Here is a 14,653-nt window from a genome sequence, read left to right on the forward strand (position 1 = left end):
GCAGAATGGGTACAATACAGTACGGCTCAATACACACAATTGTTAAGGGGAGGCAGACCAGAGAAATACTTTAGTCTTGTTTACATCAGGGTCCCCCATTTTCAATTCATAGTGACATTTATGACATACACAACATACATGACATCATGACATTTATGGCATAGGGACATACATGACATACAGGTATATAGTACTGTTACAGTACTGTTATGTTGTCATACTTGTCATTCAGAATACACCTGCTGAACCCCTAGCGTTGACATGAGATTCGATTCCAATGTATTGTCATCATACAGCACAAGTACAGTACAACCAGAATACGTTTTGGCATCCAACCAGAGTGCAAATGTAACAAGTCAAGTTCAAGTTGTTTTATTTAGCTATTACATTACAGTGAAATGCTTGGTTCTTTCACTGTCCAGCCCAGTCCAGCCCAGCATCTTTCACTGACCAGTTCAGCCCATCCCAGTCCAGAATAGTTCCCTCTTTCATGTTAATATGTGATATCCTAATATGATTAATATATGTTTTATGCTAATATTGTGAAGAGTAGAGACACAATGTTTTATGGTAATAAATATTATAAAGAGTAGAGACGCGGTGTGATTATTACTATGATTGAAAATCAATTTAGACGAAGACATACAAAGAAGTAATTATCACAATTAACGATTTATTTATGGCTGGTAAAAAATCTGTTTGGATGGTAAAAAAAATCATATACTCGCCAGTTGGCTGGTAAGCCACAAAGTTAGTTTCCTCCCCTGGTTGCATGATACACCAATACTAGAATTGTCTATGAGTTGAATGACTGGAGCAGTGTGTGTGTGTGTGTTCGCTGTGTGTTGTGTGTTGTGTGTTGTGTGTTGTGTGTTGCGTGTGTGTGTGTGTGTGTGTGTGTGTGTGTGTGTGTGTAAGCTTTACTTAGTGGGCGTGTCAACAGTGTCAGCTAAAGTAGTCAAACTGAATATTAGCTATATAGCTCAGCAGCTGTAACAAAATCTTTTTTATTATGCAAGGGATAATGTATAGCTACGAGGTCATTGTTGCAAAATAATTGACCGACAGAGTTTAGAACACCGAGGCGCCTCGCCGAGGTGTTTTAAACGTAGTGAAGGTCAATTATTTTGCGACAATGACCGAGTATAGGCTATACATTATCCCACTTATTACATGGCTAACTTACCGTAATTCCTCTAATAGTAACCGGGTCTCAAATACAAGCCGGGTCTCTATTAATGGCCGGGTGCGCTCTTGAGCTAAGCAATTATAAGCCGGCCTCCTAATACAAGCCGGGTTACTAATATACTGAGCTGCATACTGAGCTAGTTACTTGATTTCACTTTGAAAACGTTGAAATGACCAGTGACCACCTGTAATTGCACTGTTTACTATTTCATACAGTACTTGGTTTCAATAAATGAACCCAGTACATTTTACTGGGTTCAAACTGACACAAAATGTTGATTTATTCATTATGATCAGTTTGAAAATTTGAAATATAGGCCTCCCTCTTATACAGGCCTCCTCCTAATACAAGCCTGGTACCCGCTACAGTTAAAACAAATACAAGCCAGGGTTACTATTAGAGGAATTACGGTACTAACAATATACCAATTTTACACCATCGACAAGACGAGATCAAATGCAGACGCAGTTCTGTTCTGTCGCTCTGCGCTGTCATCGCCGGCAGGTCTGTGGTCTGATTGCACTGATGACTGAGTGCAGCTGTGCTGAGCAGCTTTCATGACTGCGATCTGTGTGTCAGTGGGCTTGATTGGTCCAGCTGCGCAGAGCGGTCATTATTGCTTGGCAGAGGTCCGTTATCGAGTAATAACGGACCTCTGACGAGCGTTATTGACCAATCACAATCAAGCATTTCGGCGAATGTTAAAACGCCATGTAATAATGTTGATTATTTAAGTTTACAGTGTAAAAATATTTTATTAATACAAGACTTTTCTAATAGGACGTAATGGAATATAATATTAGAAAAGTATTTTATTAATAAAAAGATTTACACTGTAAAAAATATTTTGTTACAGGTGCTGAGCTATATAGCTAATATTCAGTTTGTGTTGTTTTATGTTTTTGCCATGGTATTGTTTTAGAACCGGTATCGTGATCCAGATCCTGGTATTGTGACAACATGCTCTGTAACCACAGGAGTGGCAGGCACGTGCACACATAGCGCCCAAGGGGTGCCCTGCCCTGCCCTTCAGGCACGTGCACACATAGCGCCCAAGGGGTGCCCTGCCCTGCCCTTTTGAGCCTCATAAAAAAGTGCTTTAAAAAAAATTATAATAATTTACCGTTGCGCATATAGACTGCCCTTCCAACTGAAAAATTTCAGGATAGAATCAAAATATTAGGTAAAGAGAGAGAGATGCCCCATATTCCATTGCAGTTTGCACGGCCTCCTCTCCGCGACCTATATTTTATTCATAGCGTGGGTGGTGATGATGATGATGATGATAGATAGAAACCGCTGTGGCGAGGGGCGGCTACGTGGCGTAGTGGGCAAGGCGCTCGCCACAAAATCTGGAGACGCTGGGTTCGCCTGTTCGAGCCCAGCGCTCCACATTGCTTTCAGTTTAGCTGGTCGTTCATACTAATACAATTGGCCGTATTAGGGGGTGGGAAACTGATGGGTGGGGATCGGGCGTTGTGGACAGCGACTCCCACAGGTCGGTTGGTGCGCCTGCGCAGTAGAATCAGGAAGTGTCGGGGGCAGCGTGAGCCTCCCACGCGTTACTCCTCGCCACTGAGAGATCGAGCTGCGCAGGTGAAAAGATGCGACTGCTGTTACCTCAAGTACCGGAGGGGACTTGTGCTATGTATGACTTAGTCCACATTGCAGCCGGCTTGTGAGAGGCAAGAAACAGCGTTCGTGACAGGGGAGGGTTGAATTGGATGATACGAAATTGGGATGGGAGAAAAATATAGAAAATGGGAGAAAAAGTGGATCAAAACAAAAAAGAAACCGCTGTGGCGCATACAGTTGAATGCTGGTATTACACTCATTGAGGGACACGAAGAAGGCAAGTCCGATGGGATTTGGGAATCTCATTTATGCATTTATATTAAACAATACAGAATATACAGCACTTCTTGGGGTCTGTAGGGTAAGCACTTATTCCCTCCCCCCCTGAACATTTATGGAGATGTATGGGCCTTTTAAGTCAGTGATAAAAGTGTCTTTCAAGGATAAGTGAGCTCCTGCACTGATTATTATAGTTCAATATTCAATATTTGATCACCAAAACCCCCCAAAAAGCATAAAAGCCCCCCCCGAGAAGGGCCCCCAAAAATTAGGCTTGCGCGCTCGGTTAAAACACACAGGTATAGTGCCCTTTTCAGCCTTTGAGCACTGGCCCCCTAAAGTCCTGTGCATGGCCCTGAGGAGTGGTGCTGAAGTAATACCTCACATACTTGATTCATGAGAGAAGATGTTGACGTTTGGATTTCAAGAGAGAGGAGGAGAAGAAGAGAGGAGGAGAAGAGAGGAGGAGAAGAGAGGAGGAGAAGAGAGGAGGAGAAGAGAGGAGAAGAAGAGAGGAGGAGAAGAGAGGAGCATTCTCACCTGGAAGTGATCCAGCATTGGTTTCCACGACAACACGAGCAGGCCTTCTTTGCGGACCTTCTTGGGGATCTCAGAGTAGAGTAGTGAGTTTTCCCTGCTGGCGTACGGCATTCCTGCAGGGAGCAGAGACAGCTGTTAGAACGACTTATATTACTTACTTATATTATACTTATTTCATACTATCTTTTTATTACCTAGCACTCAGGAGCAAAACAGAAAGAAGCATTTCATACAAAAGTATCGTGTATTTCTGTTAGAACGACTGCACCTGCAGGCAGCAGAGACAGCTGTTAGAACGACTGCACCTGCAGAGACAGCTGTTAGAACGACTGCAGGCAGCAGAGACAGCTGTTAGAACGACTGCACCTGCAGAGACAGCTGTTAGAACGACTGCAGGCAGCAGAGACAGCTGTTAGAACGACTGCACCTGCAGAGACAGCTGTTAGAACGACTGCAGGCAGCAGAGACAGCTGTTAGAACGACTGCAGGCAGCAGAGACAGCTGTTAGAACGACTGCAGGCAGCAGAGACAGCTGTTAGAACGACTACAGGCAGCAGAGACAGCTGTTAGAACGACTGCACCTGCAGAGACAGCTGTTAGAACGACTGCACCTGCAGAGACAGCTGTTAGAACGACTGCACCTGCAGAGACAGCTGTTAGAACGACTGCACCTGCAGAGACAGCTGTTAGAACGACTGCAGGCAGCAGAGACAGCTGTTAGAACGACTGCAGGCAGCAGAGACAGCTGTTAGAACGACTGCACCTGCAGAGACAGCTGTTAGAACGACTGCAGGCAGCAGAGACAGCTGTTAGAACGACTGCACCTGCAGAGACAGCTGTTAGAACGACTGCAGGCAGCAGAGACAGCTGTTAGAACGACTGCAGGCAGCAGACAGCTGTTAGAACGACTGCACCTGCAGAGACAGCTGTTAGAACGACTGCACCTGCAGAGACAGCTGTTAGAACGACTGCACCTGCAGAGACAGCTGTTAGAACGACTGCAGGCAGCAGAGACAGCTGTTAGAACGACTGCAGGCAGCAGAGACAGCTGTTAGAACGACTGCAGGCAGCAGAGACAGCTGTTAGAACGACTACAGGCAGCAGAGACAGCTGTTAGAACGACTGCAGGCAGCAGAGACAGCTGTTAGAACGACTGCAGGCAGCAGAGACAGCTGTTAGAACGACTGCAGGCAGCAGAGACAGCTGTTAGAACGACTGCAGGCAGCAGAGACAGCTGTTAGAACGACTGCAGGCAGCAGAGACAGCTGTTAGAACGACTACAGGCAGCAGAGACAGCTGTTAGAACGACTGCACCTCACTCTGCAGGGGAGTGAGACAGCTGTTAGAACGACTGCACCTCACTCTGCAGGGGAGTGAGACAGCTGTTAGAACGACTGCACCTCACTCTGCAGGGGAGTGAGACAGCTGTTAGAACGACTGCACCTCACTCTGCAGGGGAGTGAGACAGCTGTTAGAACGACTGCACCTCACTCTGCAGGGGAGTGAGACAGCTGTTAGAACGACTGCACCTCACTCAATTGAGGCAGTCCTCCACCCAGAACAGTAGACTCTTTGTCATACAACTTTAGTCACCTAATTGCTACATTGAATGATTTCATACACAAATCTGTATAATTACATGCCCCACAAAATTGTCCTTTTGCAAACAAACACTGTGATGCAGAAACACCTCTTCTAGATCTAGGGCACCCGTCACAAGGTCTTACGATGCAAAGTAGTTCACAGAGTCCACTGGTCTAAAAGCAAACTAGCCCACATCTTCCTGGGCACTGATCCAAATTGTGATAAATGTCACCTATAGGACCAGTTATTCACCCACATGCTCCATCTCTATTCTGGAAGTCTTTAGCTGCTGGTCCGTCTCCTTCCTACTGCTAACATCCACCCAGCAGAGCAAGAAACCAGAGTGGAGTGAGAACAAGCAAAGACAGAGACCAAGCTTGATGAAGAAAACAAAGAAAGCAACATAAATAAGTCAATTTGGAGGAATTACAAAATGGAGTTCTCAAGGATCCAGTGGGCCAGGATATGGCCGATCAGAGGTTCCAAGACACCAGTGGAGAGAAGGCACCAGTGAAACAGACTGATAAGTTATCACACAGTCCTTTTCATTTCACTACTACTGAACGGTCACCCGTCTTCAAAACCCCAAATAACCCGGACTTGACCACGTTGCACTTTGACACTCAAGGCCTCCATTGTCCCTGTTCTCCATGCTGTTTTTTGTAGCAGAGGTTACCTGGAGCTAGCCGGTAACAACAGTAAGCTTTCATTTAGCTTATTTAATTTATTGACAGGTTTCAGCCTGTCTGGCACCCAATGTACCACGGTCACATTTACACTTTGATTATATTGGGCTGACCACCGCTACATCCTTCATAGTTCAAGACAGTAGAGGCTTGAGTACTTTATTATCTAAAGATGTTGAGTTAGAGTATCTTGTTCCTTCATAGTTGATTTGGATTTATCATCATCATCATCTTCGCTTTACGTCCCTTTTTTCCCACTACAGTGCGATGACTCCGTGCCACTGGGCATGGTTTTGTGCCATGTCTTCATGTATCTCCAGATCCCTCATATCATTCTCCACACATCGCCTCCGCGTCTGCTTCGGTCTCCCTCTCGGCCTCCACCCATCCACAATCATCTCCTCCACCTAGTGATGCACCGATGTGAAAAGTGTAATTTGTGGCCGATACCGATAACCGATATTAATATTGCTGTTCTGGCCGATACAGATATTTACCGATGTCGATACCTCAGTATAGAAAACACTTTTATATGATAATCAAATAAAGAGCTATTTTCCAAAACGCTTTTTTTTTTTTACTTTTGTAACTTATTTTCAGATTCAAAGATTTTGAAACAATTTAAGGCCAAAACATGTAAAAAGATTTTTTTCTTTTTTTAAATATCGGCCCCATCTTGATATTGGATTGATACCGATGTGTAAAAAAAACTGTACCGATATTATATCGGTGGCCGATATATCGTGCATCACTACCTCCACCCCTCTCAACATCCCCCTCAACAACTGCAAATACTCAAGCTTTCAAAATAGACCTATATGGTTCTTCAGTGCAAGGGTTCAATTATTGGTCCCATAATACCTCCATGACTCATGAGTTGACTCACCAACAGAGCCAGGCAGCCCTACTGATGCTTAGTTCCTAAACAATGTTTCCCTGTCACTCAGATGTTAATTGAACAGGGAACATTTAAATGATTCATGCATGGAAGCAATGACCCGACAGTAACAAGCTCCCACAAAAATCCAACAACAAATGTTCTGGTAACTAGGGATGTACCGAATAGTTTCGAAGCTTCGTTCATAATGTTGACATTCGAATTCTAAATCAACGTTCAATTTTTTATTTTTTTATTAAAAATAAATTGTTTTATGTGTCTATTCATTCTGTTTAAACCAATTGGGTTTTTCGTCGCAGTTGCCGATAAAAATTAGGCTACACTAATATTATAGTATATGACTTGCCATACATTTTTTTATAAAACATTAATCATAAATGATGTAGCCTATCTGCATCCGCTTGGCGCTCGGCGCTGCATTGTTGTTGTTCTCAGGTTAGGGTGTTCTCAGGTGTTCTCAGGTGTTCTCAGGTGTTCTCAGGTGTTCTCATGTGTTCTCAGGTGTTCTCATGTGTTCTCAGGTGTTCTCAGGTGTTCTCAGGTGTTCTCAGGTGTTCTCAGGTGTTCTCAGGTGTTCTCAGGTGTTCTCAGGTGTTCTCATGTGTTCTCATGTGTTCTCAGGTGTTCTCAGGTGTTCTCAGGTGTTCTCATGTGTTCTCATGTGTTCTCATGTGTTCTCAGGTGTTCTCAGGTGTTCTCAGGTGTTCTCAGGTGTTCTCATGTGTTCTCATGTGTTCTCAGGTGTTCTCAGGTGTTCTCAGGTGTTCTCAGGTGTTCTCAGGTGTTCTCAGGTTAGGGTGTTCTCAGGTGTTCTCATGTGTTCTCAGGTTAGGGTTAGGGTGTTCTCAGGTGTTCTCAGGTGTTCTCAGGTGTTCTCAGGTGTTCTCATGTGTTCTCAGGTGTTCTCAGGTGTTCTCATGTGTTCTCAGGTGTTCTCAGGTGTTCTCAGGTGTTCTCAGGTGTTCTCAGGTGTTCTCATGTGTTCTCATGTGTTCTCAGGTGTTCTCAGGTGTTCTCAGGTGTTCTCAGGTGTTCTCATGTGTTCTCAGGTGTTCTCAGGTGTTCTCAGGTGTTCTCAGGTGTTCTCAGGTGTTCTTAGGTTAGGGTTAGGGTGTTCTCAGGTGTTCTCAGGTGTTCTCATGTGTTCTCATGTGTTCTCAGGTGTTCTCATGTGTTCTCAGGTGTTCTCAGGTGTTCTCAGGTGTTCTCAGGTGTTCTCAGGTGTTCTCATGTGTTCTCATGTGTTCTCAGGTGTTCTCAGGTGTTCTCAGGTGTTCTCAGGTGTTCTCAGGTGTTCTCAGGTGTTCTCAGGTGTTCTCAGGTGTTCTCAGGTGTTCTCAGGTGTTCTCAGGTGTTCTCAGGTGTTCTCAGGTGTTCTCAGGTGTTCTTGGCCACTAGCTAGCAGGTCCGTATCCTTAAGTAAATCAAATGGTACATTTATGTAGCGCTTTTATCCAAAGCTAACATTGTTGGTGCTCACACATTCACACACGGCCGGCAGAGGCAACCATGCAAGGTGCCAAGGTGCTCAAGGACACTTCGACATGCTGCCCGGGAATCGAACCGAGAACCTTTCCGACCAACAGACAACCGCTCTGCCTCCTGAGCCACTGCCGCCCCCCCCCCCCCCCCCCCCTTATGCGCATGTGTGCGTGTGTGTGTGTGCGTGTGCGTGTGTGTGTGTGTGTGTGTGATAGCGTGGTGTAGCTCGCTCACCGAGGTAGTAGAGGCGGTGTGAGTGGGGGCTGGTCTCATCGCGCTTCTGGACGAACTGGAAGTCGTGCGGGGCCTTGTTGACCACCATGCCCGTGTACTTGCGGCTGCCATGGATGATCTGCCGCAGGCCGTCCCACGTGTGCTTCTCCACGAAGAACTGGGCCGGGTTCACGTCCTCCATCTCCACCACCTCCGTGCTGTCCGAGAGCTCGTCCACCGCCGTCATGGCTGCCGTCGCTGCTGCCGAGTAGCTGCAGACGACCCAGACAGACAGGTTCATAGAGTTCATGTGTTATATTCCAGACAGTCCCCGGGACGGCAGACTCAGTCATTTAAGAAATGTTCCACGCCTCTCCCAGAAGCATGACGCGGCTCGTTCATCTATTAAAAGTGTCCGCCGGACAACATTAGCCGACAGTAAAAGACAGTTGACAGAATGAGTATAGTGTGTCCAGTAGGGCCGTACCGAATAGTTCGAAACGTCAAAGCTTCATTCATAACGTTGACATTCGAATTCAAAAAAAATATAAAAAAAAATAAAAATGTTATGCGTCTATTCATTGTTTAAACCAATGTTTTTTTTCCACAGTTGCAGATAACAATTAGGCTACACTAGTAATATACTATTAGTATAATAAAAACATTTATCATAAATGATGTAGCCTATCTGCATCCGCTCTGCAAAAATAGATTTAAAATATTTTTGTAAGTCATTTAATCAGATTAATCACTTTATTCAAATTGAGGATTTTGTTTGAGGATATTTATTTAATTTTTTTTTTAAATAAAAATATGACGACAGATATTAGAAGCTTCATTAGAAAACGTCTAATGTAATAAATGACATTGGGTACAGCCCTAGTGTCCACTCTCCCGTCTGTCAGGTCCATTACCTTTTCCAACTGCCTTCTGGTTTGACTTCAAGTTTCACCCGCTTTACTCTGTGCATCAACCGCCCAACAAGCCTCAACCAGATCTGGCAAACTGTGGAATTAGGTAAAGAAGACGTTATAATGACTGAAAAACAAGGCGGCGTGACACAACAAAAGTTCCAGATATTTCAAATAGAAGACGCATTAAGCACAAATCAAATAATTATACCGAGGCTGACAGCCTGACTGAACAAATAGGATAGTGTTCTCTTACATGGGAGTGAACAAAGCTCCATTAAAAAAGGATCATTCTAAGCTGCCTTACGATCAAACCTGACAAACTGTTGCTTCACCGCTAGCGTAGAAATATCCATCCTCAGGACGGTCTCCTCTGAGCTGCTTCACGGAGGCACTGCACTCTGCCAAGTGTCCACACATCATTTGCTCCTGAAATCACGACTCCGGATCACACCCCTACATGCTCCTGTTTCAACGCCAATGTCACGAGTATGATAAATGTTACGCTGTTACTCTACATTTTACAAGTTGTTTGATGGGGGTTGTACACATAGCTGGGGCCTAAATGAGGTCACTCTTCCAAATGCTGAAAATGTGAACTATTTGGGACTAAAAGTGATTGGGCTGGAATAGTTGTGAATGTCACTATCAGGGTTAGAAATTAACATTTTTTTTCAATGGCTTTTTTTGCCCCCCTTAATTGATTTTCGGGTTTTTTTTTTTTTTTTTCAGGGGCACTGAATTTTTTTGATAAACGGTAGGGGTGGGACGGTTCACAAAATGGGACGGTTTGGTTCGTATCACGATTTTGGGGTCACGGTTTTCAGTTCGATATATGTTAATGTTTATTAAAAAAAATGTAACACTCAAATCTAAACATGCTTCTCATTTATTAAAAATAAAATAAAAGGTTTACAGTGTTTACAGCCTTAAATAATGTTTGGCACACAAAGACCGAACTGACTGAAAAATATAGGCTACATTTGTCAAAGTATTAACTTAGTGCAAACAAACAATATGCTCAGCCAGCACTAGACTTTCCTTTCTTTAATATAAACACAAAAACAATGTCAACCATGTTTAAATTCCCTGATTGTCAGTTCTTAATGGAAAGATTCGTTTTCTGCTTGAAATTATTATGTTTCTGTCTACATTTATTTAGACTAACATTATTTAAATATTGAGTGCAACTGTGGTGGATTACGTAATTCGGTGAGTTGGAACTATCTATGGGTTGGCGCCGGGTCCCCACGGACATTTTAGTGTCACGCACCTTCAGCTCAGGCAATGTTATTATCAGCTCCGGTAGCTCCGGTAACGTTAGGAGGTGATGGCATGCAGTGGGAAAGCGGCAATAGTCCCGGTTGGAGTTAGTAAAACACAGTTGTATGTTAGCCTTCTTGGATGTTGAATAAACGCCTATCATTGTCTTTAAACACCCCGCCTCTCAGACTCCCATTTCCTCCTCTGCTACAGTAGCTAGTAGCTACGGTGACATTTCATTGACTACAGTATTAGCTTGCGGGCTGCGTCGGGCTACCATAGTTAAAACGTGCGTTGTGTTTACAAACTCCTAACGCTATGGCAAGATGTGTGTAGGCCTATGTAATGTTAATGGCTATGTTTTTAAAGTCGTAATGAAGATTGATTTATATTGTGCGTGCCATTTTTACACAAACTGACTAGCACCTGGCAGCTGGCTGCTGCTGCCTGCAGCCAGTGCAGAACACCGGCTCCGCCAAATGAATTTTTTTATTTGCGCGTCATCTGAACCGTACGATACACAGACGCTCCATTACCGGATAAATATATATATATAATTAGTAAACTGTCGGGGGCATTAAGTGCCCCCCTTAACTGATTTTAAAGGCATTTTGTCCATTTTCAAGGGCATTATGCCCCAAGCCCCCGTTAATTTCTAACCCTGGTCACTATATAAGACTCGAAAGAGAGCTTTGCCTTTCGATTCCGACAAAACACCCGATACTCGTGCTGTGACCAAGATAAGCAGTTTCTGAGGATCACATGGCTGAAGCAGTAAGTTAATCTAATGACGTGAATCTATCTGGACAATGGTCACTTTTCTGAAGAAGAAGATGATGATGATAGTGCTGCACGATATATCGGCTGCCGATATGGCCGTTTTTTTTACACATCGGTATCGGTCCGATATCAAGATAGGGCCGATATGGGCCGATATTTATAAAAATAAATAAAAATCAGTCATTTCTGTAAATACGTTACAAAAGTTTTTAAAAAATGCGTTTTGGAAAATAGCTCTTTATTTGATTATCATAAAAAGTGTTTTCTATACAGAGATATCGACATCGGTAAATATCGGTATCGGCCAGAACAGCAATATTAATATCGGTTATCGGCATCGGCCACAATTTTCACATCGGTGCATCACTAGATGATGATGCCATTGTGATTAATTTAATGTGGCTTGAAAGACTCTGGGGTGACTTGCTGCATTAATCTTGCAGATTATTTGAAATGTTTTAAAATGAAAGTGGGAAAAGTGCCAGTCATTTTGGCCTGCAATAAAGATCCAGAAAACCATCAGCACCTGCTGTATTTAACTGAAACACAAACTAAAGATGTGCTACGTGATCCTATACTATACCCCTCAGACAGTGCAGGCCAGCAGTAGTCATACTGTCTTTATTCATTACACTACAACTCTGTACATACATCTGATCAGCACTACACTCAGTAGTAGTACTCAATTGTATATTTTGTACCCAGTTTAACCACCTGTACATTGCGGTTGCACTTTACCGTTACATTTTAATCTAATCTAATATACTGTAATCATAATTATTAGCTAGAAACCCTAATGTTAATATTTTAAGCAAACGGAACACGTTAGTTCCAGAGGAACCTGAAAACTGTCGTTAACCCTTTCACTGCCACACGACAGGTTAACCCTTTACTATCACACAACCGACGGCGATGCTCCATCATTAGCTGTATTGTCGCAGTGAAAGGGTTAACCTTCTGTAGTGTCACAGTGAAAGGGTTAACCTTCTGTATGTCACAGTGAAAGGGTTAACCTTCTGTATTGTCACAGTGCAACCTTCTGTATTGTCACAGTGAAAGGGCTAACCTTCTGTAGTGTCACAGTGAAAGGGCTAACCTTCTGTATCGTCAGTGAAAGGGTTAACCTTCTGTAGTGTCACAGTGAAAGGGCTAACCTTCTGTAGTGTCACAGTGAAAGGGCTAACCTTCTGTATCGTCAGTGAAAGGGTTAACCTTCTGTAGTGTCACAGTGAAAGGGCTAACCTTCTGTAGTGTCACAGTGAAAGGGCTAACCTTCTGTATTGTCACAGTGAAAGGGCTAACCTTCTGTAGTGTCACAGTGAAAGGGTTAACCTTCTGTAGTGTCACAGTGAAAGGGTTAACCTTCTGTAGTGTCACAGTGAAAGGGTTAACCTTCTGTAGTGTCAGTGAAAGGGCTAACCTTCTGTAGTGTCACAGTGAGAGGGCTAACCTTCTGTAGTGTCACAGTGAAAGGGTTAACCTTCTGTAGTGTCACAGTGAAAGGGTTAACCTTCTGTAGTGTCACAGTGAGAGGGTTAACCTTCTGTAGTGTCACAGTGAAAGGGTTAACCTTCTGTAGTGTCACAGTGAGAGGGCTAACCTTCTGTATTGTCACAGTGAAAGGGTTAACCTTCTGTATTGTCACAGTGAAAGGGCTAACCTTCTGTATTGTCACAGTGAAAGGGTTAACCTTCTGTAGTGTCACAGTGAGAGGGCTAACCTTCTGTATTGTCACAGTGAAAGGGTTAACCTTCTGTAGTGTCACAGTGAGAGGGTTAACCTTCTGTAGTGTCACAGTGAGAGGGCTAACCTTCTGTATCGTCAGTGAAAGGGTTAACCTTCTGTAGTGTCACAGTGAGAGGGTTAACCTTCTGTAGTGTCACAGTGAGAGGGTTAACCTTCTGTAGTGTCACAGTGAAAGGGCTAACCTTCTGTAGTGTCACAGTGAAAGGGCTAACCTTCTGTAGTGTCACAGTGAAAGGGCTAACCTTCTGTAGTGTCACAGTGAAAGGGCTAACCTTCTGTAGTGTCACAGTGAAAGGGCTAACCTTCTGTAGTGTCACAGTGAAAGGGCTAACCTTCTGTAGTGTCACAGTGAAAGGGCTAACCTTCTGTAGTGTCACAGTGAAAGGGCTAACCTTCTGTAGTGTCACAGTGAAAGGGCTAACCTTCTGTAGTGTCACAGTGAAAGGGCTAACCTTCTGTAGTGTCACAGTGAAAGGGCTAACCTTCTGTAGTGTCACAGTGAAAGGGCTAACCTTCTGTAGTGTCACAGTGAAAGGGTTAACCTTCTGTAGTGTCACAGTGAGAGGGTTAACCTTCTGTAGTGTCACAGTGAAAGGGCTAACCTTCTGTATTGTCACAGTGACAGGGTTAACCTTCTGTAGTGTCACAGTGAAAGGGCTAACCTTCTGTAGTGTCACAGTGAAAGGGTTAACCTTCTGTAGTGTCACAGTGAGAGGGCTAACCTTCTGTAGTGTCACAGTGAAAGGGCTAACCTTCTGTAGTGTCACAGTGAAAGGGCTAACCTTCTGTAGTGTCACAGTGAAAGGGCTAACCTTCTGTAGTGTCACAGTGAAAGGGTTAACCTTCTGTAGTGTCACAGTGAGAGGGCTAACCTTCTGTAGTGTCACAGTGAAAGGGTTAACCTTCTGTAATGTCACAGTGAAAGGGTTAACCTTCTGTAGTGTCACAGTGAGAGGGCTAACCTTCTGTATTGTCACAGTGAAAGGGTTAACCTTCTGTAGTGTCACAGTGAAAGGGCTAACCTGCTGCCACTGGCTCCTCTCTGTTGTTGATATGAAACCTAGCTGATGACTCGACTAGTACAGATAATAATGCACTTCCTCGTTGAAATAGAACGGTACGCTAATGTTCCCTTGCGTTATAATAACCAACAACTCAGCTTCAGACAGGTGACCGTTCGGCTGGTGAGATGTTCATATGAACACGGACTACAGTCCACTTGTGTTTAAGTTAGTTCAACCTGTACACGACATGCTAGCTGTTAGCCTGTTAGCCAGCGAGCTAACATAGGCAGTTAGCCAAGCTACACAGGAACTGAAACTGAGTCACACTTTTAACCAGCAATACACATCGACATGAACAGTTACCACTTACAGTTTCTGCCGAAGAACTTTAGCTATAAGCTATTTTATTTCCCCCAAACAATATCAGCATGAACTGGTCAAAATAAAAGCCATAGCCTCTAAACTAACTGAACACTAGTAGAACTGCTCGCCCGACGCCCAGC

At 43.9% G+C, this 14,653-nt stretch overlaps 1 protein-coding gene across 4 annotated transcripts in view; it reads right to left on the minus strand.

Annotated features, from left to right (window-relative positions):
* Positions 1-14,653, minus strand: part of dpp9 (dipeptidyl-peptidase 9) — a 90,430-nt gene extending 75,777 nt beyond the window's left edge. For 2 of the 4 annotated variants that reach the window (XM_084317912.1, XM_084317910.1), the window contains exons 1-4: positions 14,521-14,653; positions 9,361-9,451; positions 8,468-8,718; positions 3,584-3,696 (exon numbers count right to left, since the gene is read on the minus strand). In XM_084317912.1, coding sequence (XP_084174038.1) covers positions 3,584-3,696; positions 8,468-8,718; positions 9,361-9,416 — 420 coding nt within the window. In that variant the 5' untranslated portion in view covers positions 9,417-9,451; positions 14,521-14,653. Of the gene's footprint in view, positions 1-3,583; positions 3,697-8,467; positions 8,719-9,360; positions 9,452-14,168; positions 14,245-14,520 lie in introns of those variants that run through there. The other 2 variants (XM_084317913.1, XM_084317911.1) reach the window with 1 other exon arrangement.

Source organism: Notolepis coatsorum (genome assembly GCF_963971535.1).
Source record: "Notolepis coatsorum genome assembly, chromosome: 7".
In the NCBI taxonomy this organism is placed as follows: Eukaryota; Metazoa; Chordata; class Actinopteri; order Aulopiformes; family Paralepididae; genus Notolepis; species Notolepis coatsorum.